Source organism: Fusarium verticillioides, chromosome 2, assembly GCF_000149555.1.
Source record: "Fusarium verticillioides 7600 chromosome 2, whole genome shotgun sequence".
Taxonomy (NCBI): domain Eukaryota; kingdom Fungi; phylum Ascomycota; class Sordariomycetes; order Hypocreales; family Nectriaceae; genus Fusarium; species Fusarium verticillioides.
Genome location: NC_031676.1, coordinates 1,470,574 through 1,489,471, shown reverse-complemented (window position 1 = coordinate 1,489,471; position 18,898 = coordinate 1,470,574). Strand labels below are relative to the sequence as shown.

The 18,898-nt window shown below is 49.0% G+C and overlaps 5 protein-coding genes across 7 annotated transcripts; 1 reads left to right on the top strand and 4 right to left on the bottom strand.

Moving 5' to 3' along the window:
- Positions 1-13: 13 nt before the first annotated feature.
- On the bottom strand, positions 14-1,951 carry FVEG_06310 (hypothetical protein; the record flags this gene model as incomplete). Its single annotated transcript, XM_018894645.1, has 1 exon — positions 14-1,951. One exon carries the CDS (start codon positions 1,949-1,951, stop codon positions 14-16), a length of 1,938 nt encoding a protein of 645 aa, XP_018751749.1.
- Positions 1,952-3,179: 1,228 nt separating this feature from the next.
- On the top strand, positions 3,180-9,545 carry FVEG_06308 (hypothetical protein). Of its 2 annotated transcripts, XM_018894643.1 has the most exons (3): positions 3,180-4,758; positions 4,872-9,231; positions 9,288-9,545. In XM_018894643.1, exons 1-3 carry the CDS (start codon positions 4,526-4,528, stop codon positions 9,363-9,365), a joined length of 4,671 nt encoding a protein of 1,556 aa, XP_018751747.1. In that variant the 5' UTR covers positions 3,180-4,525; the 3' UTR covers positions 9,366-9,545. The 2 variants fall into 2 exon arrangements, with proteins under 2 accessions (XP_018751747.1, XP_018751748.1); XM_018894644.1 differs by having other exon boundaries at positions 3,180-9,231.
- FVEG_06307 (hypothetical protein) lies at positions 9,251-12,252 on the bottom strand. 2 transcript variants are annotated; one of them, XM_018894642.1, is made up of 4 exons: positions 11,535-12,233; positions 11,242-11,480; positions 10,752-11,166; positions 9,624-10,701 (listed from the first exon to the last, which is right to left on the bottom strand). In XM_018894642.1, the coding sequence occupies exons 2-4, from the start codon at positions 11,243-11,245 to the stop codon at positions 10,377-10,379; spliced, it is 744 nt and encodes a 247-aa protein (XP_018751746.1). In that variant the 5' UTR covers positions 11,246-11,480; positions 11,535-12,233; the 3' UTR covers positions 9,624-10,376. The 2 variants fall into 2 exon arrangements, with proteins under 2 accessions (XP_018751745.1, XP_018751746.1); XM_018894641.1 differs by having other exon boundaries at positions 9,251-10,701; positions 11,242-12,252.
- A 2,202-nt stretch (positions 12,253-14,454) lies between these two features.
- FVEG_06306 (hypothetical protein) lies at positions 14,455-14,850 on the bottom strand (the record flags this gene model as incomplete). Its single annotated transcript, XM_018894640.1, has 1 exon — positions 14,455-14,850. The coding sequence occupies one exon, from the start codon at positions 14,848-14,850 to the stop codon at positions 14,455-14,457; it is 396 nt and encodes a 131-aa protein (XP_018751744.1).
- A 1,499-nt stretch (positions 14,851-16,349) lies between these two features.
- Positions 16,350-18,636, bottom strand: FVEG_06305 (hypothetical protein). The gene is made up of 3 exons (XM_018894639.1): positions 18,145-18,636; positions 17,100-18,086; positions 16,350-17,047 (listed from the first exon to the last, which is right to left on the bottom strand). Exons 1-3 carry the CDS (start codon positions 18,348-18,350, stop codon positions 16,495-16,497), a joined length of 1,746 nt encoding a protein of 581 aa, XP_018751743.1. The 5' UTR covers positions 18,351-18,636; the 3' UTR covers positions 16,350-16,494.
- Positions 18,637-18,898: the final 262 nt, after the last annotated feature.

The window sequence follows — 18,898 nt, the reverse complement described above, 5'->3', positions numbered from 1 at the left end:
AGATTGTACATTATCATCGACGGCTCGCTTTAGCCAGAGGTCCCCAGTTTTCTCGGGGGTTCATCTGATATCGCACCAGCTTCTGCTCTCCTCGTCTTCGTGCGAGACGTGCTAGGTTCTCGTCGAATACGAGTGTCTTACGCAGTTCCGCCTCACTAAGGAGGAGCTTGCCATCGTCGTTTTGTGCATCTGCTGTATTCTCGACAGGCGCCTCTGAACTCTGCTGTTCCACGCCCTCCATCGCAGAGTCATCTTTAGCCGTTTCCCCTGTAGCCTCGGGCTTCTCTTGTCCAATGATTCCAGCGTCAGTCAGGATCTTCCATGCGGCGCTGTTTTTCTTTATACTCGATTCTTTGATTGGTGACTTCTGGCGAATCCATTCTGTTATTATCCACCAGATTGTAGACCAGGGTGCGTCAGTCTTGATACTTCCTGGTCGGCAGTGACTTCGAGCAGTGCGGTAGCCAAGATGGATCAAGGCACCTCGAACCATGTCCTCACTGGGAGTTACGCAGCTCACCACATTGGCCAAACGACTTGGAATAATGAAGAAAGGATAGTGGTCAACGGTTGCAAGTTGAGCATCCTTGGGATCGACTGGTTCCTTGACCTCAGGGCCAGGGAGATACTCTTCGAGAGCTGTTCGCAGCATACCCTCAAGTCTGGGCATCGTGCCATAGATGGAGGGGTCAGCCTCGGGGATTTGCGCCAGAAGCCTCTCAATAAACTCCTGCGAATGAATGTGACCACCATACATAGGGCCATTAATGTGCATCTTCATTCCACAGTGTTCGCAGTGTCGATCGGCTGATGGCCCTTGGGCCATAGTGTGCTTGTAAAAGGCGCCACTGCCCTTCTTGTTCGGCGCGGGCTTGCTTCTCAACATAGGCTGCGTTTCCCAAGCACCACAACCTGAGTCACAGCTGTAGACTAGCATAGTCTTGGAAGCGAGGAACTTGACCGACTGCGGGGACTTGGTCACCTTGATGAAGAATTTGGTGTAAAAGTCGATCGAGAGCGAGAGAAGAGGCTCAATTGCCAGCCCATATCTGGCAGCCGAGGTAGCAACGGCGTTCAGAACAAGTCGAAGACCAGCTTCGTGAGAGTGCATTCCCTTGATGGGAATTCCTCCATAAAGCGCAAAAGTCTTCTCGCAGTAGCTGTGACCTGCCCATACCGCACTGTCTGTGCAGGTGATACATAAGAGGCCACCGTCGTCTCTAATAGATTGCACAGCAGCGTCAAAGAATGGTGCAGCTGTACCATAAGGATCCAGGTCGATGACATCGAATTTGTTGGTCTTGCCTGGGTTTCCACCCTTGTCTCGATTGGACAAGTCGTCTGCGATGCCTCGATACATGAGCGCAAGCGCATCACCTTGCGTGACGGTAATCTTGTCCTCGAGCCCATTGTGCTTGGCGTTCATCCGGATAGACTCAGCAGCAGTGTCGGACAAATCGTTGGCCTTGACAGATGTAACAAAAGGTAATTCGTGGGCATATCGAAGCGCTCGTAGCCCAGACGCCGATAGCGCATCCAGGATACGAAATGAGGGCTTGATTTCTTTCTTGGGTTGTCGTGCTTCGGCATCGTTGGGTTTCGCAGCCTCTTCACTTGCTTGCGCTTTATCCTGTGGTGGAGGGTTCACGGCCTCGGTAGGCTTCTGGTCGTCATCGCCTCGCTTGCGCTTCTTGCTCTGCTTGTTCATCCTCGACTCGTACTGCTCCTTTCTCTTTTCTAGAGACATTTCGCCATACGTCTTGATCGCGAGGACAGAGAGATCACGGTTGTATTGCTGGATAGGATTGTAGAACACCTGCTGAACTTCCCCACGATCCTCACCGATCTTGGCACCTTGAGGCACCAAGATAGTGGCTTTTCCCTCTGTGACCGTCCTGAACTCCTTCCCCTCGACGGTCACAGTTTCGACGCTGACCTTTTCCTCCACCATTTTTGCTGTGGTCGAAAATTGGCGATGCGCAATCGTTTTGTCGCAAAGAGCTCGATAGTTGCGATTTGTGCTAAGGATCCGTGTTTTCGAAAACTGGTTTGTGAGATCCAAGATCGCTCCAGCGCCAAAGTTCGATCTTGATCTCCAGAAAACGCGAAACATAAGAATGTTGCTTCGAATGAATCTGCATGGCTGAAGAGCTTGTGGTTAACTGAAGCTAAATTTTATAAAATTCTGCCGTCTGCGATGGCTCTGGACCGTATACGGCAGGCGGTGAGAGTAGTCGTCTTTGATCCACGATCGAAACTCGACAATTGCCTATCTGAATGGTAAAAGACTATAAATATACTCGTTCCTCGGTTTCAATTTGATAGTTGATCAACTAGAAGGCTTCGATTATGTCTACATGGATCATTAGTTAACAGCTTGGTATGGTTTCATTGCTACCATATCGTAGGAAAATTTCCATCTCTACAATTATGGTAGCATGTAAAGGGCATTGAGGGTTAACATTGAAATCTCTCTCTCTCTCTCAAAAAAGAAGAGAAACCCAGTGGGATGATATGAATTTTGGGTTCAATTAGAGATAAAACACCGGTACTAGGAGGAAGAATTTCTTGATACTCCATGAACTTCGTGGCTCCTACCAATTCATGTTCTCCGAATGGCTTCAGGGTAAGTTATCTACCTATTTTTAGCAATTGTCGGCCTTGGAGAAGGATCAACAGGGAAGGTCTCCAACTCTCCACGGATCCATAGCGAGTGGAGGCATGAACCATTATTGCTCGCATCAGACCAGACCAGACCGAGAAGGTTGTCGTATACGATCAGATCATCACTTAATTCTCTCAATCTGACTGCATGACTCGGCACTTGGCTTTGGGTCAAGCGGTCAACTTGTTAGTCAAGTCCAGAAACCAATCGAAGACATCTTTTTGACAGTCAATGTCTATCGACTAACAAAAAAACTCTGCTTGAGCCTCTGTTGATCAAGGCGCAACAGCTCCGAGCTCTGCCCTAGAGGAAGCGAACTCCAAGGATCCCCCCGCCATGTATGTTGAGATGACGGGGACACTAAGACCCATGGAGATGAAAAAATTTGGGGGATGGGGGAAAATTGGGTGGCACTTCAATGACGTAGTAACTGCGTAGAAACATGCAAGTTTGCATGTGAATTTGACTCAATTGTGAGTACTCGAGTTGTTCCCAACAAACTATTGTAAGGTACAGTAAAATGCTCTTCTTTGCTGGTAAAACATTCAGAATCCAGCTTATACAGAGCCTACTGTCAATTTAAAGACCGCCAATCAATTTCCTCATAAAGAACAAGAGCCGCACACGGAAGCTCCCTTCACCCTCCCTCTTCATGCGGTGCGAAGCTTCCCCTGGAAGCTCAGAGACGTACAAAAATAGGCCAACTCCGTACAAGGCACGGCTTGCATTCGTATCCTGGTGTATCAATATCGAGAATCTCTTGAAGCTAAGCCAGGAACATCGTGGCTCGGCACCTTGTCTGCTTCAGCTTCGACGCGACTAACAAAAGCCAATTGCTCCCCCATTGGCCATGAGTGATTTGTTGTTGGCTGACAAGTTACAACTACTACCCCTCCACGTATAAGATAGTTAGAGCTGCTGCAGACTCTTGAAGCTACTGGGAACAATATCTTGGAATTAACAACCCGGCACTCCCGGACAACCAACCTGGTTCCCCGTCTTGACCGCCAAAGACGACATCCAAGGTTTGCTTTGGTCATACGAAGCTGATATGACTGTATCCAAAAGATTCGGCCAGAAGCGATGAGGGGGATGTGATAGAGTAGGATTCCGACCTATAGTGCTTTTCAATGTGCGGTAGCTCACTCAACCTGAGTGTGTAGTATGTAGGTATGTATGTACTAAGTAAGGCACTTGTTGAGCTGTCCAAATTCGGTTACATGAAAATGACTTGATCGAGAGGAGCTGTTTGCTTTTTTCTTCTTCCCTTCCCTTCTTTCTTCTTTTTGGTGTAGACGAAATATTTCTTCCTCATTCCTGCCCTCTTGTCTCTTCCTCTCACTCATGTCCTTCACCTCGTCAACCCCGAGCTCAATCTCTCACTTCTTTCCAAAAAAACACATCGTCCAATATTGGCTTCTACCTTAATTATTCCTAGACACCCTTTTCTTCTCCCTTTCAATCCTTTTTAGGCCTATGCCGTAGGCTGATTCAGGCCTGTCCCCCTCTTCCTCCCACCGCCACCTTATCTTTGGGATACTATCCCTCCTGTCGCTCGCTCAGGTCGTCGATCCCGCTCGATATCCCAGATCCCAGATCCCTGAACCGAACCGGAGAGCCCACTAAAAACCACCCAAGCAGCGTCTTCGGAGCTCACTGACTTGACTGACCACGGAGCACCCCACTAAGTTAACTTGCCTACTGCGGACGCGAACCGTTAGCTATCGATCATAGCTCCACTGCGACAGGCACGTTGCGTAGTGCAACAGCGCTTCCTTGGTTACGAGTTTCAGTGTCTGGCCGAGCTGTGCTTTTGTCGTTTCGCGGGGCACGAAGCGCCCGCTCTTCTCTTCTCTCATCATGAGTCCACCGCACACCATGACATCCAACGAGGTCTATTTGCTGCCGCTCAACGATGATGGTTCACCTCAGGTGCAAGGTGAATACATCTATCTCGCGCCCAGGTCCCACGAGCCTGTGACGGTTCGTTTTGCCATTGAGGGCACCTCGTCCATCTGTCGTCATGGCAGCCTTTGGGTCAACATCCCTGCCCAAGGTGATGAGTTTCGTCGCGATCATTTTCGCGAGTTCAAGTAAGCTTCAGCTGTTATTTTGATCCAATTGATCACTTTTGAGGCAGTTTGAAGCGTCCCAACGCTGTAGCCAGCATACGCAACTCTGTATAACTAACACAGTTGTTTTACAGACTTACACCCGATTTCAATCGAACTCTCGAAATCTCCATTCCCATTTATCAACCTGGTGCCTATGCCTTCTACACTACCTACGCTGAGCTACCTGACCTCAAGAAGGAGCTAGAAAACAGCTCTGAACAGAAGGAGAACCTCAAGAAGACTCCCCTGTACTATATCGATGTTGCGCCTAGACTTAAACTTGACGGCCGGCCATTGCCGTTGCCTGCCTTGTCAATCTTCTCCGTCATTAGCAAGTTCATGGGTAAATACCCCAATGACTGGGAGCGTCACCTTCACGGTATTAGCGATCGCGGCTACAACATGATCCATTTTACTCCTCTCCAGGTTCGCGGAGTGTCCAACTCCCCATACAGTTTGTATGACCAGCTTGGCTGGGACCCTGCTTGCTTTCCAGCAGGAGAGGAGGATGTGCAGAAGATGGTGGACAGCCTAGAACGCAACCACTCTTTGTTGAGTTTAACTGACATTGTGCTAAACCACACCGCAAACAACACGAAATGGCTCGAGGAACATCCCGAAGCAGGCTACAATTTGATTACAGCGCCCTGGCTCGAGTCCGCTTATCAACTAGACACAAGTCTCTTGGAGTTGAGCGACAACCTGGCAAAATTGGGACTACCCACTGTTGTCAAGTCTACTGATGATTTGCTACTCATTATGAATGCGATCAAGACCGAGGTCCTTGCCAAAATCAGGCTATGGGAATACTATGCGGTTGATGTGGACCGAGATGCCGACGAGGCAGTTCAAGCCTTCTCCCAAGGAAAGAAATACACCTCTGAGGACGCTTCAGATTTCGAGAAGAAGTTGGAGAGCGCCAAATCTGCATCAATCAAGGACCAAGTCGAGTTCTTCAGAGAGTTCGGTTTAACAGGCACCGACCGGATGGGTGAGCGGTTTCGAAGGCGTGTCAAGCCTGACGTAGCTGCCAGCTTTTTGGCTTCGTCCGTGGGTTCTTCCGATGAGAAAGCAGCCAGGGCCAAGATTGTCGAAATCTTGGAGATCCTCAATGTAGACTACTACAAAGAGTATGATGCTGAAGTGGATGACATTCTTCAGCAGATTTTCAACAGGATCAAGTATGTTCGACTTGATGACCACGGTCCCAAGCTTGGCGAGATCAACAAGGAGAACCCCCTGATTGAGCCTTACTTCACCCGACTCCCCAAGAATGAGACAACATCCAAGCTCAAGCCCGAAGAGATGGCTTTAGTCAACAATGGATGGGTTTGGGGCGGTAATGCGCTGGTCGACAACGCTGGCCCTGAATCCAGGGTGTACCTTCGCCGAGAGGTGATTGTCTGGGGTGACTGTGTCAAGTTACGATACGGCTCAGGCCCCGAAGACAACCCTTGGCTGTGGGAGCATATGACCAAGTATGCTCGCACACTGGCCAAATACTTTGCCGGTCTCCGTATCGATAACTGCCACTCAACTCCCATTCATGTGGCTGAGCACATTCTTGACGAGGCTCGCCGGGTGCGACCTGACTTGTATGTTGTGGCCGAATTGTTCACGGGCTCTGAAGAGATGGACTACGTTTTTGTGAAGCGTCTTGGTCTCAGCTCCCTTATTCGTGAAGCCATGCAGGCATGGAGCACGGGTGAGCTTAGCCGACTGGTTCACAGACACGGAGGTCGACCCATTGGAAGCTTTGAGGTCGATGAAGTTTCCAAGTCAGATGTTCGCACCCCATCGAGTAGCCCGGCTAGGCTCAAGAACGGCGAGACGAACGGGCATGTATCGCATTCAAGAGAGATCATTCGCATGATTAAGCCAAGCCCAGTTCATGCTCTATTCATGGACTGCACTCATGACAACGAGACACCGGCACAGAAGCGCGATGCCCGCGATACTCTTCCCAACGCTGCTCTTGTATGCATGTGCTCCAGCGCTACTGGTAGTGTTATGGGATACGATGAAATCTATCCAAAGCTTGTCGACCTCGTCAACGAGACCCGGCTCTACACATCTGCCTCGTCTGGAACGAAGCCTATTAAGATTGGGGGCGGCGAGGAGGGAATTGGCGGCGTCAAAAAGCTGCTTAACCAGATACACACTTTGATGGGCAAGGATGGATACGACGAGACTCACATCCATCACGAGGACCAGTACATTACTGTTCACCGAGTGCACCCCGAATCTCGCAAGGGTTACTTCCTCATTGCACATACAGCTTTCCCAGGCTACGGCAATGGCAACGGTGATTTTAGCCCTGTTCATCTCACTGGAACCAAAGCTCGACACCTCGGCAGTTGGATGCTTGAGGTTGACGCCGGTGAAGAGGCAACGCAGCAAGTGCTCGGGGACAAGAAGTTCCTGCGCGGCTTGCCTAGCCGAGTGAAGGACGTACCCGGCATCCGCATGGAAATCAATGGCGACGACACTACCATCACTGTGCGCGACAAGTTCCCTCCTGGAAGTATCGCCTTGTTCGAGACCTGGATCCCTGCTGCTGAGCATTCGTCTGGCTTGGACAACTATGTCACTTCAGGGTCCAAGGCTGCATGGAATGAGCTCAGTCTGACAGACCTCAACTTCTTGATGTATCGATGTGAAGCTGAAGAGAGGGCCGAAAGCGACGGCCGAGACGGTGTCTACGATATTCCTGGACATGGAAAGCTTGTCTATGCTGGTCTCCAAGGATGGTGGAGTCTTCTCAAAAACATCATTAAGGACAACAACCTGGCCCACCCACTGTGCCAGAACTTGCGTGATGGTGAATGGGCTCTGGACTATATTATTGCGAGACTGCAGCGAATCAGTGCCACTCCTGGTAATGAGACACTTGCCCAACCCTTGAGATGGCTAGAGGAGCGTTTCGATGCCATTCGAAAGATCCCTAGTTTCCTGCTACCTCGTTACTTTGGTCTTGTCCTGCGTACTGCTTACATGGCAAGCTGGGACAGATCTCTCGAGCTCATGAACTCCAGCGTCCGGGATGGTCAATGGTTTTTGCAAAGCTTGGCCATGGTCAGTGTCCAGCAAGTTGGATATGTCAAGTCAGCATCATTGTGGCCATTCAAGTTGGTTCCCTCTCTGGCTGCTGGTCTTCCTCACTTCGCTGTTGAATGGGCCCGATGCTGGGGCCGAGACGTGTTCATCGCTCTTCGTGGACTTCTTATTGGTACTGGCCGTTTTGATGACGCCAGAGAACATATACTTGCATTTGCCAGTGTATTGAAACATGGCATGATCCCTAATCTTCTCAGCAGTGGCGATGCTCCCAGATACAACTCTCGAGACTCCATCTGGTTCTTCCTTCAGTGCATCCAGGATTATACACGTTTTGCCCCAGAGGGACTTGATATCCTCAAGGCCAAGGTCAAGCGTCGTTTCCTGCCTTACGATGACACATGGTTCCCCACCGACGATGGGAGGGCATACTCCAAAGAGAGTACTATTGAGGAGATTATCCAAGAAGCACTCCAAAGACATGCTTCCGGCATGAAATACAGGGAAGCTAATGCCGGTCCCCAAATTGATTCCCAAATGAAGGATGAGGGTTTCAACCAGGAGATCAAGGTTGATTGGAGCAACGGTATCATCTTTGGCGGTAACCAGTTCAACTGTGGCACATGGATGGACAAGATGGGTGAGAGTGAACGCGCAGGATCCAAGGGAATCCCTGGAACTCCTCGTGACGGTGCTGCTATCGAGATTACTGGCATGCTGTACAGCACTCTCGATTGGCTCGCTGGGCTTCATAAGGAGGGAAAATATGCCTATGCAGGCGTGGACAAATCTGAGGGTGGCTCTATCTCCTTGGCTGACTGGGCTGGTCTACTTAGGGCCAACTTCGAGCGCTGCTACTATGTCCCCATATCTCCCGAGGAAGATTCCAAGTACGACGTCAATACGCCAATTGCGAACCGCCGAGGGATTTACAAGGATCTCTACAAGTCTGGCAAGGAGTATGAGGACTACCAGCTGCGTCCTAACTTTGCAATTGCCATGACTACTGCACCCGCTTTGTTCGACCCGGACCATGCCATGCATGCGCTGTGTGTTGCCGATGAGGCCCTTCGAGGACCTCAAGGAATGGCGACTCTGGACCCTGCGGATCTGAACTACCGCCCTTACTACGTCAATAGTGAAGATAGTGACGATTTTGCTACAAGCAAGGGCCGTAACTACCACCAGGGACCCGAGTGGATCTGGCCTACTGGCTTCTTCCTCCGAGCCCTTCTCAAGTTTGATCTCAAGAGACGAACAACACCTGAGGGTCGCACCGAGGCGTTCCAGCAGGTTACCCGAAGATTGAGTGGGTGTAAGAAGATGATCCAGGAGAGCCCCTGGGCTGGCCTCCAAGAGCTGACGCAAAAGAACGGCGAATACTGCGCTGACTCTGTAAGTCGATTTTCTGAGTATGTGAACACTTTGATCGTATATTAATCCCTATATAGAGTCCCACACAGGCTTGGTCGGCAGGATGCCTGATCGACTTATACATGGACGCTACTGAGGAACAGAACAAGACATAGAGCCATTTTAAGAGAAGGGAGCGATGATGGGACCTGAGGATTGGGCATGGGCTTGAATCAAGCATACAATACCACGCATTAACTACTACTATAGCATTCTCCTGATTAGGTTAATAACAAGCATCTTTAAGCGTTGTAGCATTAACATTGTTGAGCCAAAAGCCAAAATGAAATTGTCCATATTAGGCTCTCCGATTTGTTGACATTGAGGCGTTGCTGGGAAGACCTTAGCATTATGAGTCATGAGTAGATCAACATTGCACCAAGTTGAGGGGAACGTATCGCACTAAGAAGAACTGGTAACTGCGAGTAGAAGATTTCGCGGGTGGTTGAATTGTAAATGCTGTATCAAGGATAGACTCCAAACCTCTTCCCATGCCGAGGAAGCTGTAGGTAATAAAGATGACCAAATAACTAACCAGAGAGTATGTCTGTTCTGGTCTAAATAAAACAAATAGAACAGCTTCGTTTTTTCCCTTCCTCGCCTCGTGGTAGAGCCAACGTCACATTCCACTTGCATGCTGGGAATGGAGGCGAGACTCGCTCCGTGGTAACAGCCACCACAAAAACGGAAACAGAAACAACAAATCAGGAGGATACGCCAACCCTCCTCTTCCTCCCAACGCCAGGATACACCTAAAATATGAACGAGAACGCCACAGGGGGCACAGCACGACTGCTACTAACAAACGCGGGAGCATTGGACCACAAAAGATGATGCAGACGGCATCTTTCAACCATGCTTGAATAATCAAGTGTCTGCATGTTCCTATGGTCATTACCAAATGCATTCGTTTCCTCCTCTTTCAAGTGCTGATGTAGCCCCCCTCACCAACTAAAAGTCATATGTTTTCGATGGTATCGAATAGAGTAAGGCCGTTTAAATGAATAAATGCACGGTTTATATCGTAAGGCGAACAGAATGTCGAAGTGCTTTTTAACTCGGACAAGACAAGGAGAGTCGTTATGAGATCGGAACTGGCGTTAACAAAGTCGAGCACGAAGTAGGTATCATGTTCGGTCGCGGACGATCCATCGCTTCTTCTCCTTGGGCTTCTCCTCCACGGGAGCACCGGCGGCAGCACCCGGTAGCATGAGGCCGTGAGAGTTTCGGTTCGATTCATCGTCGTAGGGAAGACCTCCGGACTCTGAGGCTTCCATGCCGGGACCCCACGATGGTCGAGATGCAGATCCAGAGTGCTTTTGGCCGAGGTGAGTCTGACGATCCTTCTTGCGCAGGTAACGACGACGCCAGATGCAGGCGCCGATCCAAATGGCTGCGATACCGACAACGAGAACAACAATCATGATAACCCATTGCCAATGGTTGGAGATCCTGATACAGTTAGAACAATTGAAGGCATGGGAAGTAAATCGCCAACATACCAATCACCACCACCTCCATTGTTAGATAGCTTGCTACCAGATGTTGATGAAGCATTGTCACCTGTCAAAGTCGTAGAGCCGCCAGTTCCAGTTTTCTTGGTTGTTCCTCCATTTTGAGCTGTGGAGACGCTACACATGCTTCGAAACCAGCCAGCGATGGATGAAAGGCCCTTGGGATCTGCAGTACATGCGTCATCGCAGACACCCGTAGTGGCGGTCGAGAAAGCAGCGACTCGTTGATCCAGACAGAAACATTGTGTGTAAGCGGCTGGGCCAGCATCAGCGGCTACTTGAGGAGGAACACAGGCGCCGTTGGCATCGTAGAGGGGACCGCAAGCGGCGGCGCAAGCGGGAAGGACCTTCTGGTTGTTGAAGGGAACGATGGTGGTGACGGGGGCTTCAGCTCCTTGTTGGGCTGTTCAGGTTGAGTCAAGGTTAGTATGAGGGGATTTGCGAAATCGACCTGGATTGAAGCCGAAGGATGACGCACCCATTTTGACGAAGATTAAGGGTCAGTTAAGCCCAGTTGGGAGAGTTCGATAGTCCAAGTCGTGGTCGTGGTCGAGGTCGAGATCGGTGTCGAAGGGAGAAAACGAGCGACGGGATCGTAGGAGGAAAAGATACGATACAGACACAGACAGTAACGAGAGACGAGGATTAAGGTTGTGTTCAGTGGAACCGGGGGGGGCGGGAGGTGTCCTTTGTATGTATGTGTGTGTCTGTGTGTGTCTGTGTATGTGAGGGAGGCAAGACAAGACAAGGCTTGGGGAGGTAGGTATGTACAGCGTGGAAGCGACCTGGAAAGGAAATGCCGTGTCTGTCTGTCGCCTGTCTTTAGCCAAGGCTGGCTTGCGTTTGTGCAATACGCTATTGAAAGAGTCGTGTCGTCACCAAACCGCTTTGAGTAGAGGGGAATAAACAAAGTCTGACCGAAGCCAAGCCCAACCTCTCTTCTTTGTGTTGTTTTCCGTCTGAAGGAGAACAATGAGATCAGAAGACCCAGGAGGATTCGGTAGTTGGTCGAGAGAAGGATCGATTTCACTTGCTGATCGATAGATAATCGATGTTTGATGGAGATAAATGGCTGGGAAGAGACGAGGAGGAAGAGAGCCCGGGCAGAGAAAAAAAGAGTGGGTGGGAGCAATGGAAGTCACAGTGGACAACAGCCTGCAGCCGGGGAAAAACTGGGCCACTATCTCACTGCAAGAATAAGCGGCAGAGTCGGGCGACTTTGTAGCGGGACAAGACCAGGGCCAGGGATGTTTTGGTTGGTGTTCTTTTTCCTTTCTTTCTGGCAGCGGGTGCAAGGGAAGGGGGTCTTGTCTCGTCTCTTTTAGATGCGACGGTCTTGCCAAACTCGGAAATGGATTGGAATTGTGAGGAGATGACCCGATGATAGCATTTGGAGGGGAATGCACAGTTAAAATGAATGTCACCAAAAAGCATTCACTCATCCACTAAAGAAATCTGGAGAAATCTAGAGGGAGGGAGGGAGGGAGGGAGGGAGGGAGGGAGGGAGGGAAATACTTGGAATAAAAACATAAACTTGCCGCGTAAGTCAACTCTGGGCACTTTCACTGGATGGTAGCAGCCGCCCAGCCCCAACCTATAGGTCGGTACGAGAACAAAAAAAGATGGTGCCAGCAGCCAAGGGACTTGAGGCCCAGGTATCTACGGGAAGACCGGAAGCCATCTACATATGGTGTCGGTACATGGTCCCCATGTATCTTGGTTCAGGTATGGTTGTATCACGCGGTCGAATCCAGTGGCCTGGGCTTGGCGCATTGGGCTTGTCCAAAGGCAACAAGAAAGAGAGTTTCTGCAGTTATTATCGGCAACTGAAGCTGCACTTGGATGCATCATGCGGAGAAGATCATTCTCACCAGAAATGCCATCTTGCATTGCATAGTCAGGTACATACATACAAGTCTGCCCCTTTTTGTTTCTGGTGTTTTCGTCTCGTTTTGTTTACTTGGCCTTGTCCCTTACAGTAGAACAGAAAACGTCTGAGAGCGTCTCAGTTTCAGCATAACATTGATGAGAGCCCACAGTCCGTATCATCCATTATCATGGTCCGTATTATCCGTGATGCTGAACTGTATAGCTGTGCCACCTCGTACAACGACATTACCGTTACCGTCTTGCAGGCCTCTCGTCATCTCGTGTATTGTTAGGTAGACAGGCACAATCTAACCATTTCTGGTTGTATTATGAAGTACTGCCCATAGCGGCAGAGGCCTCAACAGCTGAGCTTGTCACAGGATGCGAAAATAAACTCATCAATGATGCACCTAAACTTGGGCTAGATCTTTTTGTCAGCTAAACCTGAGGTCTCCAGTCTGATTGACTTTCTTTCAGTGGGAGACTACGGTAAAAAAGAGCCGAAATCGTGCCCAGCCTAGCCAGCCCAGGCCATTCAGCCGGAGTTGCGTGCCTGAAATAGTGCTTCTCCACTGTTACCCTTCAGGTGATTGGTTGGATTCTGGGTTTCTCCGTCATTGCAATTTCCGATGCGTGCGCCTCTTGTTCTCATGTTGCCCAACAGAGAAACCTCATGATAGAGATTTTGTCAGAAAACGGCAGGTAAATTGTGTTCTAGAGTGTTATCCCCTGCCAAGAACAAGACTCACCTGTATCTTGCCTTTTGCAACTTTGAGACTTTGGTATGTGATTTACTTTTACGGATACTGTCCCTTATTATTTACCTCGACACCATCTTCGACGATGTGGTATCCCCCGATACGAATACAGTAATACAACTTTAAATGCGCTCAAATACGAGAAATTTCCTCCTCCATCCTCAGCAGCCTCGATTTGGTGAGATATCCATCCACGCTTGGCGGGTTTAATGCGTGTAATATCGACAGCCATGACGACGACTTTACTACCAGTAATCTATAGCACACAGATCAACTGTCAGCTCTGCCTCTAGCACTCTAGCATTCATTTGCAGTCAGTGCTTGACAGTCAAGCCATGTTATCGCTGTCAGAATTAGCTTCCTCAAGCCTTCGATTAGCTGCGCCGTATTTTACCCGTCACATTGATTGATTGAGTTCATCATGCACACCACACTAAGCTATTGCTAAGATATTGCCTAGACTGAGGTATCTTGGAACCTCATTTCTGGGCATGCCATTCATGTTGAGCATATTGTGTTTTAGCTGACCGCTTGACTTGATCATTCTGTCAGGTTTATCGCTCTAAAATAAATATTAATGTCATATCTAAACCTAAAATCGCTATTCCGGACCATTCCCGACTTACAATGAACCATTCCATGACGTGCATTTACCTATAGTTTCACTCAAGTCATGTGGTTACTAGCTTATTATTGCTTCCATCAGAGCATCTAGAAACATAACAAACTGCTCAACACGTTCATCTAGCGTGTCAAGAGTCTGGAATTTTACGTGACAGTTCCTCCCTGTCGAATGAGGGTCTCTAACCTGTAACATATCAAAGTGGATGAATAATGTAAAACAATTGTCTCGGATTAATATCTTGGTCCACATTCTGATATCCTCAACATTCAATCCCTATCTCAAACGTCTCCATCTTCCTCTGACATTTGACCCAGAGTAAAATATGGCACCATGAGACGCTAATAGTCACTACCAAAGGCCTCAGCTTCAGTTGATCGTGTTCTCCAACCTGGCTCCATCGGGCCTTTTGCATAGTTTGCGGCCTTTGTGTAGGTCATCCCTAGACGTTTGTGCCTTTGCCGTTCCCCTTGGATTCGTCTTTGTCGTCAGGCTGATTCTCGTTCTCTTCATCGGATGAGAGATCTAGCTCGGGGGGGTATACTGTCTCCGACGAAGACGCGCCAACATTGTAATTGTTTCCTCCCCGGCGACTCAAGTGATCCCAACTATCCTCCTTCTCATGCATCCAAGCTTTTACGCGCTCCGGCGTCTTTGGTGTTTCTTGAGTATTTCCTTCTCCACCGGATGTGGTCGGTGTGTAAGTGCTTGCTGATTGATTCTGCGTAGATGAATTTCCCCCAGATCCAGAAGCCTCACCATCCACCGGCCGAGTGGCTTCTTCTTTTTTGCTAGGGCCCTTCTTTGGCTGATTGGCCTTCTTTGATTGATCAGACATGATGATAGGCAGATTCTGCGAAGACTGATGTCAGAGTATGTGAAGAGTCTTTCCAGATGACAAAGCGTTATCTCAAAACTTCAAGATGAAAGTGTTGTCTGCGCAGACTAAAGTCTTCAACAAGTTCTTGGTGATCATATCCAAGGGGAGAATTCCTAGCATTTATAGCCCGAGAGAACGAGATGCCCTCTCATCCGCTTGTATTGCAGATGATGCAGACTCTCCTAATGAAACTCAAGCATGACCTCTTATGACTCTAGTGGTAAAGCAGACTGCTTCATACTCTGTTTGTTGGCTCGTTGGCTCATTGCCAGACCGCAAAGTATGGCCATTGGTTACACTGGGATGCTCTGGGATTAGGGTTGAAGTTATATCGTCGGTGATTCATCTAGAAATCGAGCACTCAGAGGACAATCTGATGCTCACGCACGCTACTGCATGTGTATTCTATTCTGGATAGTGTGTATGGCCGGGTTGGAATAATACGCACTCACTTTAGACTGATTGCTTAGTGAATGAGTGAGAAGGGGTTGTAATGCAATGCATCATGAGACGAGAACACCATGTCTCTTTGCTGTGAAGGTAGCTCTGAATCTGCCTTCTTACACATTCATCGGACTATCGTACCGCATATCCGCAAATTTTCAGATGCAATCATTGTGTCCCTTCTGTGCTCGCAATAGTAAACGCAGATGATGATGCCTGTCATCCATTTCGGACAATAATACATGAAGCTAGGGATTGTGACGGACGAGATATCAGCCGGTTTATCCATATATCTCCAAGACTCGAAGTTCCGCTCGGTGATTCTCATGCGGCTACCCGTTGTCTTGATGCGTAAAGCCGCTTCGACTCTGGTCTCCAATCAATCACAACCACTAGCACTCTCAACCTGCTGCATCTCTCGCATCTTACGCAATGCGTCCCACAAGCTGAAGCAGTCATCGATCCTGTGAGCGTGGGTGACTGCAGACTGAATCAGGAAGAGAGGTTTCCCAGAATTTTGTAGATTAGCAAAAAGAGGCCAGAGCCACGCATGATCCTAGAATTGTCTCAGTCGCGCTATTGAGTTAGATGTCGCACAAAAGGCATGTGAGCCTATGAGCGTAGCAAACAGGGACGGCAGATGCGATGGCAAACTCACGAGGTGAGGTGTTGATGCGGGTATCCTGAATAATATGTGTATCGGCATGAATCAATGTCGATATCTGTCTAATCAATGCATAAGCAGGAATTTGAGACTTGCCGATATCATACGCTTGTAAATTGCTTTGCTACAGATGCACAACGTTAGCTTACTTCGATATCAGGTTGTTGAGAAAATAGCGCCGAGAACCCGATTCATAATCGACTGGAAGGATTCTGGGATGTTAATACTCCCTAGAGTCATTCAATAATTGATCAAATTTCGTTTGTGGGCTTCCTCATTGTGAAAATCTCATGTTTCCTGGGCCAAAAGGGCTTTGGTAGTCTCACAAACAGCTTCATAGACAAGTGAATCACGATAAGGAATAAACGGCATAACTAAATTTTGTAAACGAGAGATGGTATCTTAAATGAATCACTTTTAGTTCTTGTTTGTAGGTCCTCCCACTGAGACTGTAAAGCCTCAAACTTCAACTTGTTTGATGCTCCTAGCACAATCTAAAAGACAGTACCCTTGGTCTGCTGTCTGTCGATGGGCTTGTTACGCCAGACAATGACACAGATGCAGATCAAAGGCAAGAAAGCGCATCCGGCAATAACCATCTCGCGCTGTACGACTCCGTATGCGTGAACAACGGCATCTCGGATAGGAGTGCCAATGGGGTCGGCCATCTGCAGCTTCATGTCACCGTAGAGGGCAGCGGTTTGGTTCTTGGCATCCTGGGGGAGAGCCTTGTACATCTCTCGGGGTAGATCGTTAGTCCACAGGGCACCAGAGATGCCGAAACCGATGGCCTGGCCGATGGAGCCGAACATAGAGTAAAGTGCAAGCACAACGGCAATCTCCTGGTGGGTAACCTGAGTCATGATGGCCAGAGGCCCGGTCATGGCCCAGATACCACCGCACACACCATGGAAGACCTGGCACATGACAAGGTAACCGATGTCGTTTCCAGGCTGTCGGAAGTGAATGAGAAGTGCAGTACCAAGGACACACCATGGAATACCGAAGACTGCAGGCCAGTAGTATCTTCCATACCAACGGAGGAACCTGTATGCCATGTTAGCAGAATGATATTGGTTGACACATTGGCGCAACTTACAGTCCGATGAAGGGCGCCAGGATAGTTGAGGTCACAGAAAATGCGTTCAATGTATAACCAGCGGTGGCGATGCTGAGACCATGGACGACCTGTAGGTACGAGTTGTAATAAGTGTCCCAGGCAAAGATGGACATATTGAGAAAAGCGCTTAGAAGGCAAGCACCGAGGATGGTTCGGTCTTTGAGGAACTTGAAAGGCACGTAGGGCACCTTAGCATACCACTTCTCCCAGGCAGCAAACCCGGCAAGGCAAACAACGCCGACGACAAGCATTGCGATGATATAGTCAGTCTTCCAACCGTTGGGAGCACGAGTGGCAATGTTGAGGGGGGTCAGGATAAGAGAGAAGCCAGCGATGGTGAGGATCATGCCAACAATGTCAAATTCGACAAAGTAGTACTTGGTTGAGTCCCAGATACTGCGCTGACTCTTCTCTGTCAAGTATCCAAGCCTCTTGGCCTTGATTTCATGGTACATGAAAATGGCAGACACGGGGATAGAGAAGAAGACAAGAATGATACAAAAAGATCCGAAAGCCCAACGATAGGTCGAGTGCTTGAAGAACAACTCGGCAATCTTTGGGCCACCGAAAGTGGAAGCAAGTCGGGGGCTCATGTAAAGGCCGAACATGATCATACGGTTGCGGAGAGAAGTCATATCTGAGAGAACGACATCGATGATGTAGCTTAGTCCAACGTGGCCAACCCAGTAGAAGGTATGACCAGCAGCATAAGTCTCAACATTCTTGCAGCAGGCTTTCATAATCATCCCGATGATAATTATCAGAATCATCAGCAGGAACCCCTCGTTTCGGCCGCGGATATCAATGATCTTGGCGATGGCGAGCTTGCTAACACCCGCAATGATGGATCCGAAAACACTGGTGATAGCGAGAAGGCCGTGCTGGCTGAACGAAGAAGTGACATATGGCACCAAACTGGAGTGAACAGCTTGGAGGAGAGTATCGACAAAGTTGACCAAGTAGAGGCTGTATTAATGTTAGCGGGTTCTCAGTGGTTCATAAACAGGAGCATTGAAGAGCATACAAGATGAAGACAGCCCACATCATACCAGGAGACCAGACTTTGGTGATGGCCTCGACACGCTTGACACCATCCTGTATGTTCTCAGAGCCATCATCGGAATCATGTTCCTTTTCCTTGTCGGGGAAATCATTGATGACATGGTTCTCAGGCTGTATCTGCTTCTCGAAGTCGCCCTGGACTTGGGCTGGGCTAGTGGAAGCGGCCATGCTTTTTTCTTGATGAGATCTTCGAGCTCTATCGATGACCAGAGAGCTGGGAATAGAGTTGTAAAGAAGGTCAAAAAGTGCCACAAGTGGGTTACACTTGGCTGAGGCCCTTCGTACTTAAGGTAGTGGCATGAAGGAACATAAATGCAACACAGAGACGTGATTAAGGCCGCGGATTTATAGACAGCGTTACATTCTCCAGAAATATTCGCGACATCCCATCTCGTCTCTTCCTCCATGAGTGGCAAGACAGTGGGATGGATTGGTCCATCTTCTGGGTCCCGTAGGGACTGGTCTTGCACCAGACATGTTCAGTAGAGCTACCAGCGCCTTGTTCCGGAAGTCGGACTAATGCCAAGCTCTTTTACAGAGAAAAAGTGCGCAGAGAAGGGCCAAGAAGGGTCGTGAATTCATGGTTCCTGTATTGCAGTGGATGATTCTGAGTGGAGTTTCTGCGGTAAGACGGATGAGAGCCCTTGAGCATCGGAGAGAAGTCTAGGTAGAGTCAGGGAATAATGCTTTGCTCTCATTGGGAGAAGCTTGAAGGA